General features: G+C 41.7%; 2 protein-coding genes across 5 annotated transcripts; both read left to right on the top strand.

Moving 5' to 3' along the window:
- The first annotated feature begins 1,527 nt into the window (after nt 1-1,527).
- Nucleotides 1,528-7,944, top strand: LOC147251353 (protein eva-1 homolog C). 2 transcript variants are annotated; one of them, XM_086221966.1, is made up of 9 exons: nt 1,528-1,545; nt 2,988-3,079; nt 3,915-4,120; nt 4,230-4,353; nt 4,682-4,834; nt 5,058-5,201; nt 5,278-5,349; nt 5,430-5,510; nt 6,424-7,944. In XM_086221966.1, the coding sequence occupies exons 2-9, from the start codon at nt 2,992-2,994 to the stop codon at nt 6,807-6,809; spliced, it is 1,254 nt and encodes a 417-aa protein (XP_086078092.1). In that variant the 5' UTR covers nt 1,528-1,545; nt 2,988-2,991; the 3' UTR covers nt 6,810-7,944. The 2 variants fall into 2 exon arrangements, with proteins under 2 accessions (XP_086078092.1, XP_086078093.1); XM_086221967.1 differs by lacking the exons at nt 1,528-1,545; nt 5,430-5,510 and having other exon boundaries at nt 2,797-3,079.
- Nucleotides 7,945-8,095: 151 nt separating this feature from the next.
- On the top strand, nt 8,096-25,069 carry ocrl (OCRL inositol polyphosphate-5-phosphatase). Of its 3 annotated transcripts, none has more exons than XM_086221964.1 (25): nt 8,096-8,425; nt 8,510-8,558; nt 9,131-9,209; nt 12,510-12,601; nt 12,872-12,910; nt 13,348-13,461; nt 15,020-15,208; nt 15,308-15,551; nt 15,648-15,818; nt 15,920-16,021; nt 16,126-16,240; nt 16,444-16,560; nt 16,687-16,868; nt 17,299-17,410; nt 17,584-17,693; nt 17,894-18,029; nt 18,515-18,625; nt 18,728-18,893; nt 19,246-19,481; nt 20,180-20,203; nt 21,440-21,559; nt 21,981-22,065; nt 22,541-22,668; nt 22,793-22,904; nt 23,432-25,069. In XM_086221964.1, the coding sequence occupies exons 2-25, from the start codon at nt 8,516-8,518 to the stop codon at nt 23,554-23,556; spliced, it is 2,952 nt and encodes a 983-aa protein (XP_086078090.1). In that variant the 5' UTR covers nt 8,096-8,425; nt 8,510-8,515; the 3' UTR covers nt 23,557-25,069. The 3 variants fall into 3 exon arrangements, with proteins under 3 accessions (XP_086078090.1, XP_086078089.1, XP_086078091.1); XM_086221963.1 differs by having other exon boundaries at nt 8,097-8,425; nt 15,645-15,818; XM_086221965.1 differs by lacking the exon at nt 20,180-20,203 and having other exon boundaries at nt 8,097-8,425; nt 15,645-15,818.
- Nucleotides 25,070-25,178: the final 109 nt, after the last annotated feature.

Here is a 25,178-nt window from a genome sequence, read left to right as displayed (position 1 = left end):
TTTATTTCTTCACTATATTTGTGTGACAGCTGCGCTTGTAACGTAGTTTTAACATCAAGATAAAAACAACATGAATATAACGCAAAATATGATGAACAAAAAACACCAAACAAACTAAACATTGAAATGGCAAACGGACTCAATTTTATAGAGCGCTTTTGTACCTTAGAGGCACTCAAAGCGCTTTCCAGCGTCGTCTCATTCATCCATTCACACACACACTCACACACTGACGGTGAAGGCTGCCATGCAAGGAGCCAACCTACTCATCAGGAGCAATCAGAGGGGTTCAGTATCTTGCTAAAGGACACTTTGACATTGCCACCGGGGGAAGTGAGGATCAAACCAGTGACCCTTCGGTTGCTAGACGGCCACTCTACGCCTGAGCCATGCCGCCAGCGCACACCTGTCCAAGAATGTATGATGGTGTCAGATCCAGTTCCATGTTTGGATTACTCCCAAAATCTAGCTGATTGTCAACTTAAGTTCTATCATCCTTCCAAATTTCATTGAAAAAAATCCATCTCCAAGTTTGGGAATTATCATGCTCATAATAAAATAAGGTTTTGATTATTTTCACTCTGTGGACATTTAGCAAAATACACGTTCCAAATGCTGCTTGCAGAAGAAGAAAGCTGAAATAGTCATTTAACAGTGACAGGCTAACTGTGCCAACATCTTGAGCTCTTCTTTCCTTTACTGTAAAACATTTTGCTGATGATAAGAAACACTTTTCCTGAAGTTTATTTTTTTGACGAAAGGATTTTTCCACACGTGTTTATATTTGTAACAATGGAAGTGGCACAATTGTGTTTTCTATCCATTCTTTCAAACAATAGCAAGATATTTTGGGGAAGTTTGAGTAAAGAATTGGATCATTTTGATAGGATTCTCCTCAGTGTTACTTTGCACTGGCGACTTGCTGGGCGCGTGTGTGTGTGTGTAAATGTGTGTGTGTTTGATGGGGGAGGAAAGAAAAGATTAAAAGAAGTATGAGAAAAACTTTCTAGCTTTTGATACATTTTAAAGAATACATTTTTTGGGTAAATTACAAGTAATTAGTTTTACTTTGGGCCTGAAGACTCGGTTCTCTGTTTCCCAGAAATAGACCCTTGAAACAGTAAACTGAACAAGGGGAAATTCAAAAGAGAAAAAAACCAGTTGTGTTGTGGTTAAAACTTCCCTAAAGAAATATTACCAGCTACGTGGGCAAGATTATGCAATGAATGGAAGAATGACTAAACAGTCGTTGTGTACATTATCATGTATTAGCCTGAAAAGATTTTAGGTCTTTTCATCATGATGTGGAAAGATCAAAATATACTGAAACTGCTTTCAAATCCATGAAATTTACTGAATATCATATGACCTTCAGAGGAAATGTAACAGAGGCAGAGAAAGTTCAAGATGAGGAGCCTGTAACTCCTCTGCTGTCCGATCACGATCTCACTTTGCACACAGTGGTACAACTCCTCCTCCAAGACTTCCAGACTGGACAGAGATTCCAGAGGAAATTAGTCACTTTAATGAGGCCTCTTATGGGAGGTGAGTGGAATTTTACCGTAGCATATGGTGGAGGTGGCGTCATGATTAAAATACATTATCATGTCATTCCTGCTACCATGGAGGGAGTGTTAACGAGAGATTGCGTGATGAATGCCATTCGGAAATCTATTTTGAATCAAACACCCTGCAGTCATGACTTCAGAGTTGTTAATGTGACAGTGTTTGGTTGCTGTGACAACAACCACCACACAGGGTCAGATAGAAAAGGATGTGTAAAATTACAGCTTTTGTAGTGAAGTGAAACCACTGACTCTGGCAACACGGTGAGGATGTTCAGTGGGAGAGATTTCCTGAGTATTCCTGGAAAAAAAAATGGTAACGGGGGAAAGACGTAACTTGCCAATGACCTTTCACTTCCCGTTGACAGACAAAAAGATATGAAACCCCCTATCTTGTGAAGCTAGACAGACATATCTCTGCTGGACACACATGGCGACTGGAAGTGACCTACTGGAAAAAAGTACCTTATCTCTATAAACAGAACATCTCTGTTGACAACTGGGTCCAAGAGAATGAGTCTTGATTTTGCCATAACAAACACACACACACGCACACGCACACACACACACACACACACACACACACACACACACACACACACACACTCACAGGATGGCAGAATGGTATCCTGCAAATGAATTCAAAACATGCCCGTGAACCTCTTTCATATTTAATATGAATATGTTAGTCCAAAATTTATTGTTTGTTCAATGTACTAATAAATTCAGTGTATTCTTTTGTTCAATTGTTTCCATGTCATGTGACCCAGGGATTCTAAATAAGTACTAGATATTAGTGCTAGATTGGAAATATATGACACACTTCTTTGTATTGCATTTTATCCCCTGCTATATTTTATAATACAAAATTCAGCATTTTATCATAAGCACACAAATTATGGGGGTATTGATGCTTTCTGATGCTCAGAGATGAAGTGAAGAAGCATGAAATGGTGAATTGCCCTCATCACAGTTGGTACACTGAAAGAAGGCTTTTAACCTTTTTTTTTATGTGGACACAGTCGGAAATCTCATTTTCATTGTCATCATGAGGTTGTAGTGCGTGACGATGTTGTTCTGCGGCGCGTTTTGTTGAGTGAGGTGTCTATCATTCTGAAATGCAGACCTGAAGTCATAGCTGTTGAGTCTCTATTAACCAAAAAGGAGTAAATCAGTTCTTTTATGCAGCATTTCTTCATACTGCAACATCAACCCGCACAGTCATAGCACGGCTGCAGCTGAGTTCTCAGTTCTGTTCAGAGCCACCCAATGGGACATTGTTTTTTTTTTTTTTTATTGCTTAAATGGTGTGGCTGTTTCTAGCAAACACAATGGCCTCATTGACCTACTGACCGCTCTCTCCCAAGTGGTCAATAGCAACATCAGACATTATAACAAAGCCCGGGGGGTTCTGTCATGCAGGACCATGGAGCTGCTGCTGCTCCCTCTGCTGCCGCTGCTTCTCCTTTTGGCTGTGAAGATCAACACCGTACACTCAGCGCCTGATTTCTCTTGTAAGTGCTTCATTTTGGAGGGCAATCACTGGTTGTGTTGGAGGTGATCAAAATACTGCTCTGTGGGAATTTAAGAGAGGAAACTCCAAAAAGAGATTTGAAGCAGATGCTGGCTGAAGAGGCCTCACATTGTCACAGACGAGTAGAAGCTCTCAAAGCAATCAAATAATCTTGTAATTAGGACAGTGGGGGTGATGACGTTATGGTAGTCTTTTATCGTGAGCTCTGCGGTGAATCTCTCTGTCTGATCTCCATTTTGTGTGTGGTCACAGGCTCTTTGGGGTTTAAGAATAGTTCATTGTGAGTTTGTGCCTGGTACGCGTCCCCTGGAGCTGCAGCCCGCAATCACATACACACAATCATGCTTCCATCAGTTTCGAGGATCAGAGGCTTTTTCTAGCCACTATTTTAAAAACCATTACCTGATCACAAGAAACACAACAAGGATTTTCTGTGTAAATCATGCTCTCACAATGAATAGAATACCTGGTATGCACGGCAGGTTAAATTCAGAAGGTACACATGGGAGGGGAGACCTCACATCAGTGTGCATTTTCTATTGTTGTATGTGTTTGTATGTGTGGTCAAAGTCCAAATATTGTCTTGGAGAGCTACACCCAGTAACTGAATCAACATCCACTTACCAACCAGGGCTGAGCTGCAAAGAGAGAAAGCAACTCATAATCACTGAGTTGCGTCATTAAAACAAAACTTTGTAATTATCAAGTCTGAGTCTTATGTGCATATTTTATATACTTGAGATTAGATATCAGTCATTCAATTGATTTGCTGTCAAATTTTGACGTGAGAGGTTTTACCATGTGTTATCTTTTAGTATATCTTCACACCATCCTCAAGAACCACACGGCTCATGCTTGTGAGGGAGACACTCTCTCCATAGAGTGTCCTTCCAGGACGTCTATAGCCGTCCTGTCAACCTTCTATGGACGTCTAGTTCCTAATCAGCATTTATGTCCCTCTGCAAACACAAATCTGAGCGTGGTGGAGGACACAGAGTGCACCTCTCCAGTTGCTACTGAGGTATATACTGTATGTATGTACTGCCAGAGTGAAGAGTACTAGTATATAGTCTGTGTTTCTTGGGCAGTATTGATGGATTAATGGTCGACACATTTTCCCGTTGTTGCAGAAAGTGTTGTCAGAGTGTCAGGATCAGCAGTCCTGTCATATCCCGGTCTTTAGTCCAGTGTTTGGGCAAGACCCCTGCCCACTCACCACCAAGTATCTGCTCGTCGCTTACAAGTGCCGACCAGGTGGGCTGCAGCACTCAACACTATATTCATGTGTTAACTCGGGTATTCAAGAGCAGAACAAATGTCCGGTATAAAAACAAAAATGAAAAACAGAGTCAGCAAACCCAAAAACTTTGACTTGTGTTATTGAAACACTGACTTCTACTTAAATAAATGCAGTTGGAGAGTATTTCAGTGTCAGTTTCACCATTTTCCACATTTCAGACTTCCCTTAAAACTGTCAATGAGCCAGTAAAAGCATACACATTTCCTCAAAATTGCCTTGTTGCATGCTCATCAAGATATTTTATGTTTCCTGGTTCGTGAGTACATGTACCTTGCTTTTCAGAACACCATCGCACAAGACTGGTGTGTGAAAATGAGCGTATGAGGCTGATGTGTAAGAATGACACTGTCCTCGCCATCTACTCGGCCACGTTTGGACACCTGCTGCATGGGAGTCCCTTCTGTCCTCAGGGATCTGGGCTGCACACTGGCATGGGTCAGCAAGTGTCACCTAGTGGCAAAATAGTACACATTATCAACTGTACAGTAATGGAGAATAATTACAGTGCAATATTGATTTATCAGAACAAATTCAAATATTAGATGAATTTTCATATTAATTTATATATTTTGATATAGCCATGTTCGCAGCTGTGAGGTAAGATGAGAAAACAGAGGCGTCACAGTTGTTAACTTTCATTCATCTTGATTTACTCCAGAATGCTTGTCACCTTCGGCCCTGAGGAAGGTGTCACGCAGGTGTCACGGCAGGGCCAACTGTTCAGTTCTGGCTGATACGCAAACCTTTGGGGACCCCTGTTTCCCTGGGACCAGGAAACACCTGCGGGTGTCCTTCACTTGTGGTGAGTAATGAACGTGGGTGTTATGCTTTGCTATGCTTTGCTGCATCATGTAAAAAATGTCTCATTTCCTCTTCAGTGCCCCGATATCTCCTGGAAGATATGGCTCGAGGGTCAACAGATCCTTTCATGATCTCAGACTACACACACGGTGAGAATAAGACATGATGAGCTTTTAGAGAATGCTGCAGAGATTGACTGGCGTCTGAGCCCAGACCCTCTCACTTGCAGGTGGATGGTACACTGGCCCCACCTACAGGCCTCAACATGTGCTCTTAACCAACTGTCTGGAGATCATTGAAAAAATGTTGGGTATGACGTCTGTGGACATCCGGATTGGACAGCATGTCAAAATTTGAAGTGTTAGATCGGTGGTTTGAAGTCCTGTACTCCCTAAAACATTCAACCTCCTGCTATGTGTACCGTCCTTTATCTTCAGGGATGGCTAAATCTCATAAGATGTTGAACTCTGCTGTGTTTGCAAAGGAAATATAACACGCACAGTGCAGAGTTACTATATGATGACATGACAGTGTCATCACCAATTTTTACTCTTTATTGACTTTCATAAGCATCTCAGCTTTCATGATAAAACAACTGACATGATGCAGATCCATTTAGGATCAATATGATATAAATCTCACTGGTGGGGCTTTATCTGAGCTGCACTGACACCTTCTGTATTCGTGGCTAGGCTAGCAATGCTAACGATTCTGGTTTATGGAAGCCTCAGAGGAGACGGTTTCAATAATAGGGACTCTGTCTTCAGCTCTTGTACTACGTCCACTGACGCATTGTGCTGCAACTGCTGCGGTGGGCCGAGGTCATTTCAACCATTTATTCATATTTCAGAAAAATCAGCTGATGTGTTGGGTACTGAAGGACCTTATTTTTAAAAAAAAGTTCCCAAATGCATGACTATGAGGACTTTTGTGTTTTCAACTACATTATCAGACAGCAACAATGTAACTTTGACAAATTAATAAATACGCAAAAGTCACAGGATTTACCTGACATTAATTTGATGCCGTTATATGTCAAAGTTTTCATACCATTATGAGGACAAAGTCAGAGGGTGTTTTTAGATATGTTAATTTAAATAGTTGTGGTTTTGGAAAATAGGAGACAGGATACTGTCATGGTTTTTGATGGACGACTGTGAATAACTGTGTATCAGATCCGAGTGTTTTGAGGTTACTCTGATCACAATGTTCCTCTCTTCCAGGTCTACCAGAACGAGTTGCTCTCTACTTTGTCTCTGGAATCTGCGCTGGTCTGATTTTCCTGCTCTGCCTCTTCGGCATTCGCTCCACGTTCGTGAGGGATGTGAAGGATTTGATCTCTGACTTGAACGATGAGCTAAAGGCCTCTCGCAGACGTCGCAAGGAGCTGATGGAGGACCTGTACGACGATGACATCTCAGACACCTCGTCCTTCCGTCGCCTCACACAATCCTACCGCACAGCTGACCGCTTAAGCCCCTCCACTCTAGCAGTGGAGATGACGGATCAGGGAGTGGAGCAGACCAGGGAGCTTCCCAATGGAGACATCTGGCCACATCGAGATTCCAGCCCTTATGCCATTCACAAGATTAAAACTTACACCACTTAATTTTAAAGAACATTGTTTAGGACTGAAACTAAACACACATCTCTCTTTTAAATTTAAAAGAATTAAATGAACATCCATGTGTTGTCACTTAAACTAAAGGGTTAACACTTGAAACACATAGAGCCATGATGTACAAGGTGGTCCATCTTTTTTTTTTTTTTTTTTACTTTGAGATATTTCTGCATAGGCAGCACAGTGGTGCAGTGGTCAGCACTGTCACCTCACAGCAAGAAGGTTCCAGGTTCGAGTCCTGGCTCGGGTACGGGATCTTTCTGTGTGGAGTCTCCATGTTCTCCCTGTTCCTGTGTGGGTTCTCTCTGGTACTCCAGCTTCCTCCCACAGTCCAAAGACATCAAGAGGGGACGAGGCTGATTGATACTCTAAATTGACAGTAGGTATGACTGTGAGTGTGAATGGTTGTCTGTCTATATGTGTTGGTCCTGTGATGGACTGGTGACCTGGCCAGGGCTAACCCCGCCTCTCGCCTGGAGGCAGCTGGGATAGGCCCCAGCCCACTTATGACCCTTAACAGGATAAGTGGTCGAAAATGGATGGATGGATGGATGGATATTTCTGCATACAAATATATGAAAAATTCAAATTTCAAATATAGATTGAAGATTGTAGGAAAAGACACATCAACTATTTCATTCCAAATTTTCATACAAGCAACAAAACAAAACACATAAAAGGTAGTATCAACATTAACATTTCAAGACTAAGCAATAGTATCTAATGGTACAATAGTGAAATTAATTTATCCAGATGTTTGTTAGAAAGTTGCAAAACATTACCTGCAATAATATTTGCAAAATTCCACCTTAGCTGATGAGAGTCCTTCCCAGGTATTCATGATTAAAGATGAAATACAAGTGGACTGTGACCATGGAAATGAGTTGTTCCAGAGAGATGGCCAGCTGTGTTTCAAAGTCATATTTATCAAGGGAAGTCTGACAATATGAAAGATGAAAGTCCATGGAGTGTATCATGGAATACGAGTGAACCGATAAACACCTGATGTGTTATGTGTTACTATGGCAATTTTGTTAGGTGATATCATTTGCCTAGATTTGTATTATTTGTCTTATGTGTTGAATTTTACATATTGCAGGATAAGTAATTCTAAACAATAAAGTCTTTAATGATTTATTTCTGCTGGGTGTGCTTTTCTTTTCGGCTGTTCTGTTTTGTCAGACTGTGAATACAGTTGAACGCTCACTTACACTCCGAAGCAGCAGGTGGCGATATACCCCAGACAATTTCTGCCAACCACCGGTAAAAGTCATCATGATGGAGCCGAGTGAGGGAGAGTCTGCACACCGTTCCGCCGTAACTCTCCACAGTAGCGCAACTAGCTCATCCCATCAAAAGCTTCTAGCCCTCTGCTCAGATTAGTCTTCTCCGTTACACCGAGCTCGACAGAATAAAAACGGGATATATTACCGTTTCTTACACAATGGCGCCAACTACCCGGGATACTTTGCCTCCGCGGCTCTGTTGAACCGCCCGACTCCATGAACCTAAACAACAGCTGGCTAACGAGCTAACAGGCGTTTAGCATTTACGACCAACCGCCGAACAGCTGTCACCCCGGAAGGCCGCCGCCGCCGTACCGGGTGGGGATTTAACTTTCTCTAACCTCTGGACGGAACCAACACACAGTGGCCTGCCAATGATTAACTGCTCTCATTTTTGAATAGGTAAGAATGGATTCTCCTTTGGGGAAGTTCGACGAGGAGTGCTTGGCAATATCCTTTTATAAGAATTATATTTGCCGGATCTTTTAGCTTTGTGGCTAATGTTAGCATTTTGTGTCACTAATATTTCATAGTAAGTTAGCATTTGGCAATGTTGGAGAAATTTATTCAATGAGTGGGTTATGATAAGGTTACGCGAACTGTATTTTCGTAGTTCTTGTGTCACTCTTAATTACCTGATTCATATCACGTTGGCTGCTGTCTGAAATTAATGAAAGTTATCACTAACCAGTGTTATCCAATTTAACTCACCTTTCGTTTGTTGATTTAAAAACATTAACCATGATTGTGTCATATTTCCTGACACTAACCAGCCTTTTCAATGATGTGCTTTACCTGTCAATACCTTTTTGGTTTGTCATGTGTCACATTATTTTGCTAACTTTCTATTGGCATGGCTTCTTTTAACAACTCTACAGTGTCTTCTGACTAACCACACCAAACACCAGTTTAAACTTTGAAGGCGGTGAGGCTTTGGTCACTAAAATATCAACGCGGTGCTTTTCGTTTCAAGGCACTTTTGTCATCCTCAGTCCCATTAATTCCTTGATTGAGCTGCTCACACTGTGAAAGGTCAGGAGCTGAGGGCTGGCCAGAAGGAGCCCAGACTACTGTCACTAATTGAGCGCAGTGGAGAGTTTATGTAAGTATCATAGAATATGGTGACCATACATGGTTTTCTTTTGTTTGGCTGGAGCTGAATCTAGTGTGGAAAGGGATTCTTATTGGTCTGAAGCAGCCCTTCAGATCTTGTGATGTTCTTCTGCAGCATTCTCCTCTTTTAAAGCTTCTGCTGTAGACGTTCAGGTGGTTGACAGCTCTTCCTGTTTTCGTGTGCTTTGAAGTGTCTTCTGAGGTGGAGTCTAAGGGTCTCCTGCAAACGGCTGCTTTTCAGGCCATTGTGAAATGTACATTGAATTTAATGTGCAGATGAAAGATGGTACATAAAAAAAGGTGTGTATTAAGTTAAAGACACGCAGTGTAAGACAAGATGATTAAATATACTGTTTGGTTAATGTTTTATATCATGTTGTATCGTGCTATGCTCCATCTAATAAATAGATTTTATGGCTAACAGCATAAGATATGCAGAATGTACCATAAAACCTTTAAGACAAAGGTGAAACTGATTGTTATGAGAGGAGGTGGCTGGATCAAACAGGACTGGTGTGTTTCCTTCAATTCCAGGACACTGGAGAAACAGCAATATTTACTGGTTGAGTTTCCTGGAAATCAGTTGTGATTTAAAACAAAAGGCTTAATCATCCATCGTCTTCCTTTGCGGCACTCAGTGCTTTACAGTGTTGAGGGACACACTCTTATTGTGGGTTCAAGGATGATTTGACACGTTTTCTGGGGGAAGTGGGGATTGAACCAACAACCCTTCAGTTACTAGATGGCAAATGTCTTCGAGCCACACCACCTGGAGAGGATGTGTTTGTTTGTTTTTTGGATGGAGTCTCAGGCGAAATTCAAGGAATGTTTCAGCAGTTACTGAAAAGAAATTTAGCATTTTATGCTATACAAGAATACACTTTATTTATTAAGAGCTGCTTCTGAAGAAGAAACATTATACAAATTCCTTATTTGATTGAATTGCTACTAAAACATAAAAGTGCTTCAATGAGGCTCTTAAAAACGCTTATACATGATGGGAAAGAATACCCAACAAAGATTAACAGAAAATACATGTTGGAATATGAAATAAGATAGACGGCAGCCTCTTATTTTTCAAGTAGATCTTACCTGTTTTATTGGCACAAACTGGGAGCTGGACAGTCCAACTGGATAAAAGTGACTGCTCTGCATCAGGCACTTCTCCCCAGAGGTGAGAAGGTCAGTTACCGGCCTGTGTTGTCCAGGAAGCCACAGTGATTGTGTTCATTCGCAGCACTACCCTGATGCCAAATCAGATTTGTCCTCAGTAGGGATTTATCTGAGAGTCCCATGTGTAAAAACCTTTTGGCAGCTGCAGGATTTGTCTCATGAAGGGGAATGTCATGGGTACGTTAAAACCATCAGGGTTGTTTGTGTTTGTAGCAGGTTGCGGTGTGAGGGACAAAGCAATTAGTCCCACCAGGAGCCAGCTCACTAGCCATTATCCAGAATTCCTCCACTCCGTCTGACTATAATGAGACTCACATGGGAACACACACTGCATGCTCAGCTAACTGTGTTAAAAGTCTACGCACACACATTCGAAGGAAGAGGAGTACTGACAGGCGAGTTGAGGAGACCTGGTGCTGTCACTGTCACACAGATGTTGTGGTATATGATTGTTTGACCTGTGATAACGTCACTGGTGCTGATGGAGTTTAACAGGGCTCACAACATTGTTGGTCTGGATTCGACAAGCACATTGCAACCTCTGTTAAAGTTACCAGCATTATTGTTGCCTGGGGACAGGGCCCATCCTACGTGGGATTTGTGAACCAATATCAGTTTTAGAGCAGGAAAAAAAACAAAACAGCGATTACTGATTTGTGCAACTGATACGGTGAATTTTTGTGCCGGACTGAAAGTAAACCCTGTCTCTGTTCATTGTTCACCAATTATGTACTGATATGTAAGGGTAGAAGAATAATGTCTTAAACAAATAACTTTCTTTATTAAAGAATATTTAACACATTCATGCCCATTTAAATGAAGACCAAAATACAATAGTAAAATAAATAAGGTGGAGGTGCTTCTTCCTGGATACATTGCATAACACCATTTGAAAAACACCATCGTCATTGTCTTCTGCATTGTATGTGCTATAAATACTTTAATATCGGCGCATATCCCAACACGTACATATGTCTGTTGGAGACCTGTTACAGACCGATAACGGATGATATATTGGTCAGGCCCTACCTGAAAACAGGTTGTGAAGAAAAACCAGGGTTGACAGGTTCAGTCATTCACTCATGCTGCTGTTCTTTTACTGATTGGTGTTGCTGAGCGAACATTGAGTCTAAATGTTGCTCCCACTTGAAAATGTAAGCTAACTCTGCAACTGATGCTCCAGTAATTCAGCGTCATTTTTAAATCGCAATCATCCCAGCGGCATCAGACTGAGGCATTTGCTATACATTCTTTTTTTTTTTTTTTTTGAAAGGCAATGTACCAAGAAGGTAGATAATAGAAACTAGAAAGTGTAGCCTCAAAAATAAACAGTGAGTTGAATCCCAAAGTGGACAGGATGAGGTTCACCTCACTGGGTATCTAATTAAGGGCTTCTAGTAAGATGCTTGTATTGTTTGGGCCACTGGCTCCTCATGTTGTTTGTCGTGTTGCTGACAGCATCAGAAGTGTCTCTTGCTGATTTGGAGGAACTGTGTTTCTGACACATTCAGTCCAGCAGCACTGACTCATTTTCTTCCTGTCAACTGTAACTAGACTGAGAGTTTAGTGGAAGGGAAGCTTGGGCAGTGCCCAGCGTTGTGCTTTGGCCCTGGTCCATTACGCAACTATTGTTTGAGATTGAAATATGACCTCGCCTACATTAACCCTCATCAGCTTGAGAGCTGCTTGTATTGACTCTTTAATGACTCTGAGCTCCTCTGAATGTGAGATAGAATGCTAGAGTGGCCTTTCATCAACAGTGAAGGAGAATGCTTTTGGGTTTTTTTTAATATTTTCATTATTTGCTTTATCAGCTGAAACATCTGGACATTTCTGCATGTGTGCATGCATATTTCTGAATTAATCATCAAATAATAATCCACCATTTACTTTTTCCCATTTTGCATCTGAAACCTTCAGTTATTCTGATGTCCTACTGAATCCTGTGCATGAAACTAAATTGTCTTTATGAGAGAATGCTGTTCTAAGAACTGGAGGAATTGTTGCTGCTGGTGTGCATATATGCTCTTATGTTTTAGATATTTGATCTTCCTAAGTCCCATGAAAAATGTCAGGTAGCTGATGTTAAGCAAGAGTCTGTGTTGTTCTGATCCAGATTGGGTGTTTTGGCTACCCCTGATGCTGTTGTGTCTCGTCCAGTGGCTCAGCTGTCTATACCCATCAATGCTAACTTTAAGCTAATAAAAGGTATGTAACTTCTTTTGTTCTTGGAATGAAAAGTGCTGTGATTTGTGCCAGGCATATGTTAAATTTGTAATACATATTCTTGTGTAAGATGAAAACACGGCACATTTGTTGAGTAGTTTGGCATCTCAGGACAGTCACTCTGTTACTCACTCACGATGGTGTGAAAGTCCACGGTGCCTCCTGTCAAAGTAGTTATTCCCCAAAGACAAGTTTGCATGGCCTTTAAGCTCAAGGAAGGCTGCCTTTAAGCTCTCTTTTCTCTCACTTCAGAGGCTGAAGAGGCTCTTCTTATTGACTTCTCAGTTGAGTGTAAGTACTACAAAACTCATTTGGGCTCAAGTCAGTGTCTTTATCTTAAAATAGCAGTTAAACAGAAAATGTATATTTTTGTCTTGTGAGCATGCCTGGCCTGCACTGTGGGAACTACAGCAAGCCAAACATATATTTCAGCTCAGCCCCCATTTAACCAGGCTGCATTTTTGGAGCATGCCTTTGGCCGAGTGTTTACATCTTTATTTAGTAGCAGACGCTGATCATGAGTTGCCAGGGCTCTCTGGAAGAATGCTGAATGTGTTCACTGTTAAATCACTATGCTTTGTTTATCAGTCAGTTTGCAATTCAAATGTGTTTGCCAACTCTAAAGGTGTCAGTCGTGTGTGCGTGTGTGTGGTGTGCGTGCGTGTGTGTGTGTGTGCGCACGCGTGTGTGTGTGTGTGTGTGTGTGATGTGTGTCTGACTCCCTCTAGCTTGTGTCAGGATACGAATCAAAGGAGAAAAAGCCCCAGAGCTCCTGTTAGAACTTGAGGATGACGAACGCACTTTGACTTTCTTCACCCAGGTGAAGAGCGCTCAACAACAAGGTACGTCTCCACTGTCTCTCAGTAGTGTGAAGCCGTGGGATGATAAATTATTTAATCACTCATCCAACATTTATTTACCAAGGGTGGATTACACCACTCGTTGATTTCCTGTGTAATCTTGCCTCTCCCACACACACTGGTGCACTGACTCATTTGGCTGCCATTTTTTAAAATCATATCCACAGTGGAACAGTGCTGGCAAACAAGAGTGAATGAAAATATTATTAACAATAGTTTATTATGCTTCCACTCATCAGTAAATTGGTTTTGTTTTTTTGTTTTTGTTTTTTTTTTAGCCATAACAGACATTATTAAACAGAATAACTTTGGCTTTGATGTGCATTTGACACGCAGTTTCAGTCTGAGAATATAACACATTGGTCAAATGGGATACATATTCCTTTTTTTTTAACCCCTACCAAGGGGTGTATGTCATCTGTGCACACACACAAGCCATCATATTTTTCTGCCTGATACAACGGCAGAACAACATGATGGCTTGTATGCAGTTTAAAATATGCCAGCTCTCAGATTGTCCATATGGATGAAGTAGCAGTTGTCGTTTATATTTTTCCTCATTCGGGCTGAACAACTTTTGATTATTTTTTTTACTGATATTACTGTTATGGTATGATGTGGTCACGGTGTGATTTTTTTTTTTTTCATTTTTCACAAGAATCTTTCTCAAACAAAGAGGTTTTTCCAGGTCTGTAAAAGATCATTTGACAGTCTGGGGACTCTGCAGTGCCGCAATTCTTAGAATGGTTTTATGAAATATGATTTGTCCATAGCAAATATTGCTCCGCCAGCAGGTTTGATATTGCTCTCGTCCATATTGTGATTTTGATCGTATCTCAATATCTTTCTCAGCCCTTTGTTTCATCTTGCTGTGTATGTGTTCACATGCTTGGACTTGAGTGTAGTATCTGGTCTGTCTCAGCTACATGTAAATCTAAATTAATGCTAAAGATATGAGAGAAGATTGTGTTCAAAGAAAACCCTGATGGATTACTTTAGCCACCTTATCCATACACGTGGCTGATGAATCTGCTCTGAAGTTTCATTTTTATAAATCAGGCATTCGTCCATTTATCTCTCACTTACTTAGGAGCAGCCTGGAGGTTTTTAATACAGGCATGAGTAGGATATTGATAGTGAAGTACTCCCGTTTCATTTTGCCACGATCATGTGCTGTCATCCACAAGTGACTAAATATAACATCTTACATTACGCCGTAGTATCATAGAAGAACTTGTTAGCTAGTATTGTGAGTCTCTGTGTTGCTCTTCTGGATTTTTCTCATCATAAGAGTTCATATTTGCATTGATGGAGCTTGGTTTAAACAGAACATGCTTTTAAAATTGCATTATTCGTGTTAGCATGATGTTGATGGCTCTCTTGAACACACCTTAGTACTTGTCATGGAAATGTTTGCACTGAATGTGTAAAATGTCCCATGTTTTGAATAAAGTTGATCACTGTGTGTGTTTGTGTGTGTGTGTGTGTGTGTGTTTGTTTTTGTTCTGTTTTTCATTTTAAATTTATTTCATTTTCTTAGTTGAATCCAAACTGAAGAGACCCAAAGCAATGGAGCCCCTTGCACAAATACCCCCGAGAGGGCCAGTCCCCATCCCACCTCAAAGAGCAAATAAGACTTCTAATTCTGTGAGCTCTGGAGTCAACCCACCCAAGCAGACCTCCTCACTACCTTCCACCCTCAACACCACGGCAAATCAGGCCAACCCAGGTAAAAAGTAGTGTTTAGAATTAAAAGCTCTCAATTAATTTGTCATACACGGCAGATTTTAGTGATGTGAGCTCAAATCCTTTTTCTCTGATGATCCAGCTCAGTCACTGGCCTCAGACTTTGGATTCGAGGACCACTTCAATCATGCTCTTAAAGTGGAGGAAAAGAAGAACCACCAGAACCGGATTGTTGCCTCCAGGGAACCGCCTCCTGTTCCCCCTCTACCTCCTCGCAAAGCCTCCTACTCTCCATCTACCCCTCTGCCTCCTGTACCAGTTCCTAAAGAGAGAATTGTCTCCCTACAGGCCAAAGACAACTCCCTCAGCAGCAGCACCAAACCAGAGTAAGTTCATCTGCCACTGAAGGATTCCGGTTGCTGTGAAACTCTGAAAAGATGTTCAAAGGATCCATGCTTTTCTTTTTTTTCATCATCCAGTAGTTTTGGCTCTGGGTTTGATCGAGTGGACAGGCCACCGTCTTGGTGTGAGAGTCCCACCACCAATAGCATGAGACAGGCCATGTTCTCCAGTCAGGCAGGACAGAGAGAATACCTCATTAAACACCGGCTGGGAAAAAAGGAAAACGAGTATGTGGACATCCAGAATTTCAGGTGGGAGGATTTGTTTGTTTTGCATTGATATAGATGCTTACAATTGAAAAATAACTCAGATTAGATCCCCTGTAATTAATAACTGCCTGTTGTTTCTGTAGGTTTTTCACAGGCACGTGGAATGTGAACGGTCAGTCTCCTGACAGCAGCCTGGAGTCGTGGCTCTGCTGCGACACAGAACCTCCTGATATTTATGCTCTTGGGTCAGCGCGACTTCCATATGGCACTTTCATTATGATAAACTGGCCCATGTCATGTTCTTTTTTTGCATAGTTATCCCCGCTAATGACTTGATTTGTTTCTCTAGTTTTCAGGAGTTGGACCTGAGCACTGAGGCTTTCTTCTACATGGACTCATCGAAGGAGCAGCTCTGGGTAGAAGCAGTTGAGAGGAGCTTACACCCAAATGCCAAGTACAAGCGGGTAAGTTGGAGAGATACTTGAGGCAGTTGTTTCAGTGATTATTTGGCCCTTTGATACAGTAGCGTCCACGTTAGCAAGAGTGATCCATTTAAATACTTTCACTATAGTTGTTGTTGGCTTCACTTTTGGGGAGCTGTTACATTGTCCACCTTAACATTCAGTCTATGGCAATAACTTGCTTCTGTTGTTCTCAATCTTTCCAGGTTCGCATCATACGGTTAGTTGGGATGATGCTGGTGGTCTTTGTCAATAAGATCCATAAGAAATATATCAAAGAGGTGGCTGCAGAGCATGTGGGAACTGGAATCATGGGAAAAATGGTTTGTTCAAATTAAATTTAGACTGCATCAAAATTTAAAACCATTAATAAAGTCCAGTGACATGGCAGATTTTACTTCATTCCTATAAATTAGTGATAATAAATCTGTGATATTGTTTCTTCTCAGGGGAACAAAGGAGGAGTGGCAGTGAGGTTCGTTTTCCACAACACTAGCGTTTGCATCGTCAACTCACATCTTGCAGCACACGTGGAGGACTTTGAGCGCCGCAACCAGGACTATAAAGACATATGTGCCCGCATGACCTTCCACTTACTGGACCACCCCCCTCTAAGCATCGTCAAGCACGAGTGAGTTTCTCAGGCTTTCATTTCCAGAGTAAATGTGCCCCTAAAATCGGATTTCACGCTCATTGGTTGTTTGTTACATCCACTCTGACGTTGTGTTCATCACAAGCTGTAATTGAATTCCATTTCTCCTAGTTTTGTTTTACATTACATTGTTCTTGAAATAGACTTTTCATATTTCCAGCATACCGCAGTACTAATAAAAATAGTTGTACAGCAGTTTTAAGTTGTAGTCTTAGGACTACCAGAGTTCTAACCTGATTCTCCGCAGCAATTTGACCCCTCCTAACTAGCACAGTTTGCTATTTTTCACTATGGATCTCTTAGGCAGGGCCCTTAGAAAGAATGCCTTCGAGAGGAATTTGGTGTTAGTGAGGAAAAGTTCACCATGTGTTATTTGAAGCCAACTCTGTTCCCCCTTTGTTTGTTCTAGTGTGGTAATCTGGCTCGGGGATCTAAACTATCGTCTGTTCATGTACGATGCTGCTGAGGTCAAACAGCTTATTTCTCAGAATGAGCTGAAGAAGCTTCAGGAGGTCGATCAGGTGAGGGACTGAGATGTGTTTCCTCTTAAAAGGGGAGGTGTTTTGCAAAGGGGAGTCTTACGCATCCTAGTTTGGATTGCTACATCTAAGCTTCTGTCACAATTTCCTCTTTATTGTTTTTGTTGTCATAGTGTTAGAGAGATTTCCACCTTAATCTGCTTTCTTATGTGCAGCTGAATATTCAGAGGCAGACCAAAAGAGCCTTCACTGACTTCATGGAAGGAGAGATTACCTTCATTCCCACGTACAAATATGACCCCAAAACAGATCGATGGGACTCGAGGTAAAAACAAGTGAATGCACAGACTTTCTTTCTCTTGCATCTCCACCACAATTTTAGCCTCAGTTCTTTGGAATCCTGCTGAAATGTCACCAGTCAGGGAGCCATTTCCGGCCTTATCATTACACAAACACAGAGTCAGCAATTCTCTATGTGTCTGTGAACCCTGACTGGGCCTCTGAAACTGGGTCTGTTTCCTTCAGCGGGAAGTGCCGTGTTCCTGCCTGGTGTGACAGAATCTTGTGGAGGGGCAACAATGTGAAGCAGTTGAAGTACCGAAGTCACATGGAGCTGCAAACAAGCGACCACAAACCTGTCAGCTCTCTTTTCAAGATGGGGGTAAGAGTAAAAAAAAAGACATCTTACACAACTGCAAGGTTCTACCGTCATCATCTTTGAGATGGGGTGGCATAATTCTACAAATCTATGAGTCAGTTTGGCTTTAATTTATTTGATTTTTTTTCAAGCAATTACTTCTGTAAAAACACAGGCTACACGCCGTTTTATATTATTTATAATATTTCAGTTCATAGTCTCTTTGTGGTACTGGTATTTAGAAAAGACTTGAAACACGACCGTCCCTCCTTTTCTTGTGGAACCCCTCCCGGCATGCTCCAGTACAGTAAACAGCATCACAAATTACAGCCTTTAAAATAACCATGAACATGAACCATCGCGACTCAAAAGTCAACATCGGGGAGGGAGTATTTATTGCTGGGCTGTCAGATGATACTGCATTAGTTTGATTAAAGTGTATCCCATGAATCGGCAATTGAGTTGTTATTTTTAAAATGTGAGTTATTGGATTTGTTTTTGTGTAACAGGTGAAGGTTGTAAATGAGCAGCGCCACAAAAAGGTATTTGAGGAGATTGTTCGGGCGATGGACAGAATGGAGAATGATTTCCTTCCATCTGTATCTCTGAACAGAAGAGAGGTAGGAATGTGCTCATTATCCTACAGTATGAATCCGTGTTTCATCCAATTATAACCAGGATCAAGTTGTATATCTATTGTATCTCTTCTCTGTGTTCTGCAGTTTACATTTGAGAACGTAAAATTCCGTCAGCTTCAGAGGGAACGCTTCCTAATAAAGAATGACGGGCAGGTCCCCTGTCACTTTGCCTTCATCCCCAAACTCAATGACTCGCAGTACTGCAAGTCTTGGCTGCGTGCCGAGCCAAGTGATGGATTCTTAGAGCCCAGTAAGTCCTTTTTTATCATCCTGACTTGTCTTTTGTCCTTCGATGTTTTTTTCTGAGAAGTGGTCTGTGATCATCTAGTATTGGAATTATTAAATGTCGTTACATCTTTGTTTTATTACAGCCCCAGATTCACTGCAGTAATTGTGTCATTTCCAGGACTGCAACATTATTCTTTGACCACTAACCAGCAAACTAGCTCACTCATAAAATGGGAAGTTTAGAGCTCTCTTTCAGAGTATATTGAATTAGGGTGAAGAACTTCCCCTTCATGTGGAGAAAAAGCCTATGAATAACACATAAAAGAGCCAGTGTGGTAGCTTCTCCTCTGACAGCGTCCTCCTCCTCTGAGCAGATGAGAACCTGGAGATCTTTCTGGAGGTGTATGTCAGTAAAGACTCCGTCACACTGCTCAACTCTGGCGAGGACTCCATAGAGGACATCTTGGTGCTTCATCTGGACCGTGGCAAGGACTACTTCATCACCATCTCCGGCAACTACCTGCCCAGTTGCTTTGGCACCTCGCTGGAGAGTCTGTGCCGCATGAAGAAACCCATCAGAGAAATTCCCATCACTAAACTAATTGACCTGGTGAGAGAAAGCTCTTCCAGGGCATGCAGGGAAATAAAGGCCAGTTTTAGAGTGATAGGATTAGTGAACAAAGACATATTTTCCTCTGATTAGTTGAAACCCTGATTATGAAAGTTAGCCCTTGCTTAAACCAGGCCAGTGCAGCTTAGATTGTAGCCTGATGGCTGGCATGCACTCGCTATTCACCTGAAACCTGAGCGAGGACACGTGACGGCTTGTTCACCACCTCAGGGCTGACAGAAAGGGCCTATTTTTGGGGAGAATGGAATGTCTCAACTTGTATATTTCTGTCCGAGAAGGGTCAAGTGAACAAGGAAGTATCCGAGACATAGGAAGGGAACTCCTAAAGAAAAAGGGAGAACTAACTCAAGTTAGGCCCAGCTCACTTTAGTCTGTTTCTTGAAAATAACCCAAACATGAACACCTCTCTGTTTCCATGTTGCTGTTTTTAATCTGATGTGGCTCCAAAACAAATGCTACCAGCATTCTGTCCTCTTTACCTCTATTTAAGTGTTTCCTGCTGGTCATCATGTATCCAGATGAAATGATTGATGCAATCCATAATCTCTCTGTCGTCTGATTCTGATGCATAGTTCCATCTTCTCCTTTCTTCTTTTGTTTCCTTTCATCACCTCTTCTTGCCTTCCATCACTGTTTTCCAATTCTTCACTGTGGTTGTGGGCTGACTTCTTGCTCAGGGAGAGGACAGCTTCATGGAAAAGGTAAAATATTAACACTGGTAATAATCAACTCTCAGGCAAAAACAAGGTCAAATCACCTTCTGACTAACTTGTGTTGTTAAGTAACCGGTACCTTTCTTATCACACTTCCTAGAACCAACTGAAATCTCCATCTGGGCTTTTTAATTGCTTCGGTCGATCAGTTTGTTGTTTGTGGTAATTTTTCATTATAATGTGTGATAGTTAAAAGAAAATCTGTTTTGAAGAATTCATTGCATACAAAGACACATTTAAAAGGTAAACTTTAAACTTTTTAGGTAGTTGTGGTGGGCAATTTGATATGTAGCAGACCTAACAGGAGAACAATGGGTAGTTGAACTGGACAATCTTGACTTGCCGCCTTTATTCACTTGTATCAGTTGAACGTAACTTGATGTTCTTGTTCTGCCACACTCACGCTACGGTGCTGTTTACATGGTCGACAGGCTCATCTGAAAAGTAAATCACTCTTCGTTTCAGAAAGCTGACAAGGGCAGAAGCTGCTAACCAGCAGGCAATCATAGACCAGACTTTCTTATAATCTGTGTGTGTGAATCAGCCACCCATTAAATCTCTCATATTCCAGAGAGGGCAGGGTACACCAGTCCACTGAGGCCGCTCGCACATACACACACAGAAAATCTCATTTCACAGCAGGTCACCCACACTGCGCCACCACATGATTAAAGCTAATGAGAATAAGTATGGAGTTCTGTTCCGCTAAGCTCAAACACCCGTATGAAGCCTTGCGCTAATCAGGGAAACTGAAGGGCTGCATAAAGGATCAGAGAGCTACCTTGAATATAAATTGGGGTCTGTGTTTTTAGACTTGAATCTTCTCTGGAAGAATAACCACTCTGAAAGATCACAGTTTGGGTTGCTGTTAACACGGTCGCAGGATATTAGATTGGTTTTGCATTGTGGTCTTTCACTGAAGGCTGCTTTTATGTGCAGCCTCTCTCGCTGTGGTTATTTTTGGACGTCTCCCTTGTGAGACTTGGGGATCCATTTGACGAGACAAAAAGAAAATGATATCCCACTCTTTGTAAAATGGCTCTACATCAAGTCTTCTTACCCCAGAGATAATCTCGCCCCCCCCCCCCCCCCCATTAATGTAGTCTCTGTCACACTTTTAACAGGACTAACGTTATGAATTCAGATCATTTTCCCTTTCCTAATATAAGCATGTATTCCTCTAATAAATACAGTATGAACATGGTGTCTGTGTTTTCCCATCAGGAAAAGTCCAAGGTGAGCTTCCTGATGGCGGACGGTGTGAGCACAGAAGACAAACCTCTAAAGATCCCCAAGGAGGTGTGGATTCTGGTCAACCACCTCTTCACCAAGTCTTGTGATCAGGTGAGAACTAGACTTGTCAGGTAGATGTTTGAACACATACATCCCGTATCGAGGAATAGAAAAGATGTAGAAAACAACTTCATAGTGACATAAAAAAAAAAAAAAATTTTAATATGCCTGAGTGAATATAAAAACATTTTTATTCCCAAGAAAAGTTTGGGTGTCGAAAAAATATGAACAGTTTTTGTTTCTCAGTTAAATTGAGGCCTTAGTATCTGTGTGACAGATGTGATGCACCAGCAGAGCAGCCAGATTGCTTTGATGTATAGAATATAGATTCAAATCTCATATGAGTACTGGATTACAGATGCAGCACATTCCCTCATTGAACAAGTGTCATGCTTAGAAGTTGTGGTTCTTCTACGCATGCTACAGTCAGTACAGTTTTAATTAGCCGTCTTGGCCTGCGTGTGTGTCCCAGGAGGACCTGTTCCAAACACCAGGCTTACAAGAGGAGCTGCAGAGCATCATTGACTGTCTGGACACCAGCATCCCAGACTCCATCCGTATCCTTCCACATCAGCCAGGCTCAGCTGGAGATGTACATGAGCAGTGTGATGGAACATATATTTCATTACCTCAGTTAATGTATTGACACGTGTGTATTATTGGGATGAGCTGGTGTGATCGCCATGACAATCCCGGGACTAGTGTGCCCTGAATCTATGCTGCCCTTGGTTTGGTGTTTCAGATCCTGGTATCCTGCGTGAAAGTAAAGCATACTGCAGACTACCCTCTTCCATAAACATTCCTATAGTTAGCGGCTGTAAAACAGTATACATGTGACAGTGTGGCGTCAGATCATGTGATAGGGTTGCTTGGTAACAAACGCCACTTGAGCTTCGTAGCCAAGTCAAAGAATACGATGACATGAAAGCAGAGCTTCTCCAATAATCGTGTCAGACAGTTCCCACCTGCTTGTCATCCTGCCCCGGTTCACACCAGTGGTGTAATGGTTGTTGTTCCTTATTGGAGACGTAGCTGGCTGCAACCACTCAGTGGCCGAGGCTCTGTTGATCTTCTTAGAGGCCTTGCCGGAGCCGGTTGTGTGTTACGAACTCTACCAACGGTGCCTGGACTGCGCCCATGACAGCCGCCTCTGCAAACAGGTGCAGTGATGACACTGGACAGTTCTCACATCATGTGGTGCTCTTTTGTTTTTGTTTTGTTGTTGTTGTTGTTGTTTTTGTAATGCATGTGATTAGTCATTGTCTCTATTTTGATGATTGACAGCTGATCTCCCAGCTGCCACGAGCTCATCGGAATGTGTTCCGCTACTTAATGGCCTTCCTGAAGGAACTGCTCAAGCACTCGCACAACAACAACTTGACCGCCAGCCTCATTGGTAGGAGTGTTCGCCACACATCACTGACAAGATCACAACCCCCGCTTTCTATCTGATCTTCCACTGTGCTAGATGTTCCTTTAGTCAGTTACTGGCTAACATCTAATCCCTATAAATCATAAATCTGCAATAAGCCAACACTTGCAGTTTGACATGTCCACTGCTGATAGACTGGATAACCTTGAGCTGATGACTGAAGCTCTTTAATGAGTATTAATATATATGATTATTAAATGGAGAGACCCAAAGAACGTTAGAACCTTTGTGTCCAGTGTTTTCTTGAAGTAAATTGTCCTTTCCTATTTTGATTAATATTTTTGCATCACAAAAATGTCATTGTATTGGTCAGTGGCACTCTAAAAAAGAAAGTATGCAAACACAGATTAATGCCTGAGTTTATTGTTGGAATGATTCACTTTGATTCTTCGAACCTTCTCTCAAAGTTAAAATTGCTCATGAGGGACATCTTGGGCATCACCAATTATTCAAAGCTCAGAGTTTGTTTGTTTTTTCTCTTACCCCGTTAGCGACGCTCTTCGCTAGCCTCCTTATCCGACCGCCTCCCTTCCTGGTGAGCAGGCAGACGTCACACGACCGGCAGAAAGCCATTGACTTTGTTCTGGGGTTCCTCATGGCTGGAGACGAGGAGTAACAGAGGTCAAGAGTCGCTGATGGTGTCAGTGGGCTTCCTGCTGATTCCTGAACTGGCGTGCTCTTGTCAAAGGACCCGTAGAACGCTGTGTAACGTGTTTCATTTGGCATCTTTTGTCTTTCGCTATCCTGTGCAGTTTTTTTGCACCCCAGCCTTCATAAACTCTCACTTTGGAGATCCCCAAGGCCTCTTTTGGCTTCTGTTTGAGCTGCGACGGTTTTACCAAGTATCATAAATTCAGTGGCTGTGCTGGATGTGAAACTTGGACGAGGAGTGAACTGATGCCTTCGCACTTTCTGATGACCTCAAGGACCTGTGCCTCCAGACGAGTCGTCCTCACTCTCAACTCACCCCTCTTGTTGGTGATGATGCCAAAACTACCCCAAACAGTGAGTGGCAGGGCTGTCATAACACTATGTAACCATAGATGCTAAGAAACAGACTCAGTTACACTAAAGAAAGGAGGAATACTAGTATAGCTTTCATGAAATAGGCTGAAATGGTTGTGATGAATATGACAATCTATCACGAAGAATGTTAAAGCTTGAGATGAGTCACAATCGTTGTGCTACATTTTATCCAAGGGGGCAATATTCTGATAGAATTGTTATTTAAATATATGTTTTCCTGTCATTTTGCACCATACAGTTTTTTGTTGTTGTTGTTTCAAACTGTTTTGTTGGAAATATTCATCACTTCTTGTTAGAGAAAACATTTTATAACGGAATTTTGCTGTGTTTTTGTTGTGAAACTCCATCAATGAGCCTTCAATTTAGTTTTTGCCAGTTGATCTTGAGTTCAAAAACAAGTCTGGTAACACACTAACTCCCTGATTGAAGAGCTGCCCTCTGTGGCTCCCGGTGTCTTAAACGGTGTAAATAGTGATCGTTTCCCCGTTGACCTTTGGTATGATGATCCGTGATGGTGTTTACAGTCTCTGTATTATTGATGTCTGTTTACATGTCTCTTTCTTTAAATCTGCGGCACCTTTATGAACCTAAATTTCCTTCTCATTAGTCCATCGTTAGTGAGATGAGGGCATTGTTTTCCCCATGGTAACTCCACATGACTCAAGCGAGGAAGCAGTATTTACTCATTGTCGACACAAATATTGACAGCTTTGAAGATGTTTTGATCCACGTTATCGATGCCATAAAACCTGCGAGGGTTTCTTCTCTCAGCTTCATCTCTTGACATGATATTTAATACCACTGCTGACAATCACGCCTGACGTCGCTCTATTTTTCTGTAGGTTCTTCTGCCTTATCGTCATCGAGACAGCACAGGACTTACTGGTCCTTTAGATTTGGGAGAACAGTTGTACAAAACCAACAGCAGTATAATCAAGATGCTCTGATTTAAATATTGTCCTACACCACTGAATCTTTATTTATGTGGACTTTCTGTGTCTTCAGTTATTTGCTCTTTAATTAAGGTACAAAAAAACCCACCTGTTCTCAGCTTTTTGGTACTTTTTAATTTATTTAACAGAAATAAAACTGTATAAATCTGTTTTCTGTGTGGAAATCCTGCTGCTTAAGATCTTTGGGTATTAAAAACACTTGTTGCAGACTGTATTTTGGAGGCCTGCACTTCAGCTCTATGTGAAATTGTTCCCAGCT

Source organism: Aulostomus chinensis, chromosome 13 (genome assembly GCF_037954235.1).
Source record: "Aulostomus chinensis isolate RoL2024-O1b breed Wild chromosome 13, RoL_Achi_v1.0, whole genome shotgun sequence".
Taxonomy (NCBI): domain Eukaryota; kingdom Metazoa; phylum Chordata; class Actinopteri; order Syngnathiformes; family Aulostomidae; genus Aulostomus; species Aulostomus chinensis.
The sequence above is the reverse complement of the archived record's forward strand: the minus strand, read 5'-3'. Positions and strand labels throughout refer to the sequence as shown.

Coding starts and splice junctions, on each gene's coding strand:
- LOC147251353 (XM_086221966.1), top strand. CDS start 2,992: ATGGAGCTGCTGCTGCTCCCTCTGCTGCCGCTGCTTCTCCTTTTGGCT. Junction 3,080..3,914: donor CTCAGCGCCTGATTTCTCTT/GTAAGTGCTTCA, acceptor GTTATCTTTTAG/TATATCTTCACACCATCCTC. Junction 4,121..4,229: donor CCTCTCCAGTTGCTACTGAG/GTATATACTGTA, acceptor CCGTTGTTGCAG/AAAGTGTTGTCAGAGTGTCA.
- ocrl (XM_086221963.1), top strand. CDS start 8,516: ATGGATTCTCCTTTGGGGAAGTTCGACGAGGAGTGCTTGGCAA. Junction 15,552..15,644: donor AGCAGCAGCACCAAACCAGA/GTAAGTTCATCT, acceptor TTCATCATCCAG/TAGTTTTGGCTCTGGGTTTG. Junction 17,411..17,583: donor AGCTTCAGGAGGTCGATCAG/GTGAGGGACTGA, acceptor TCTTATGTGCAG/CTGAATATTCAGAGGCAGAC.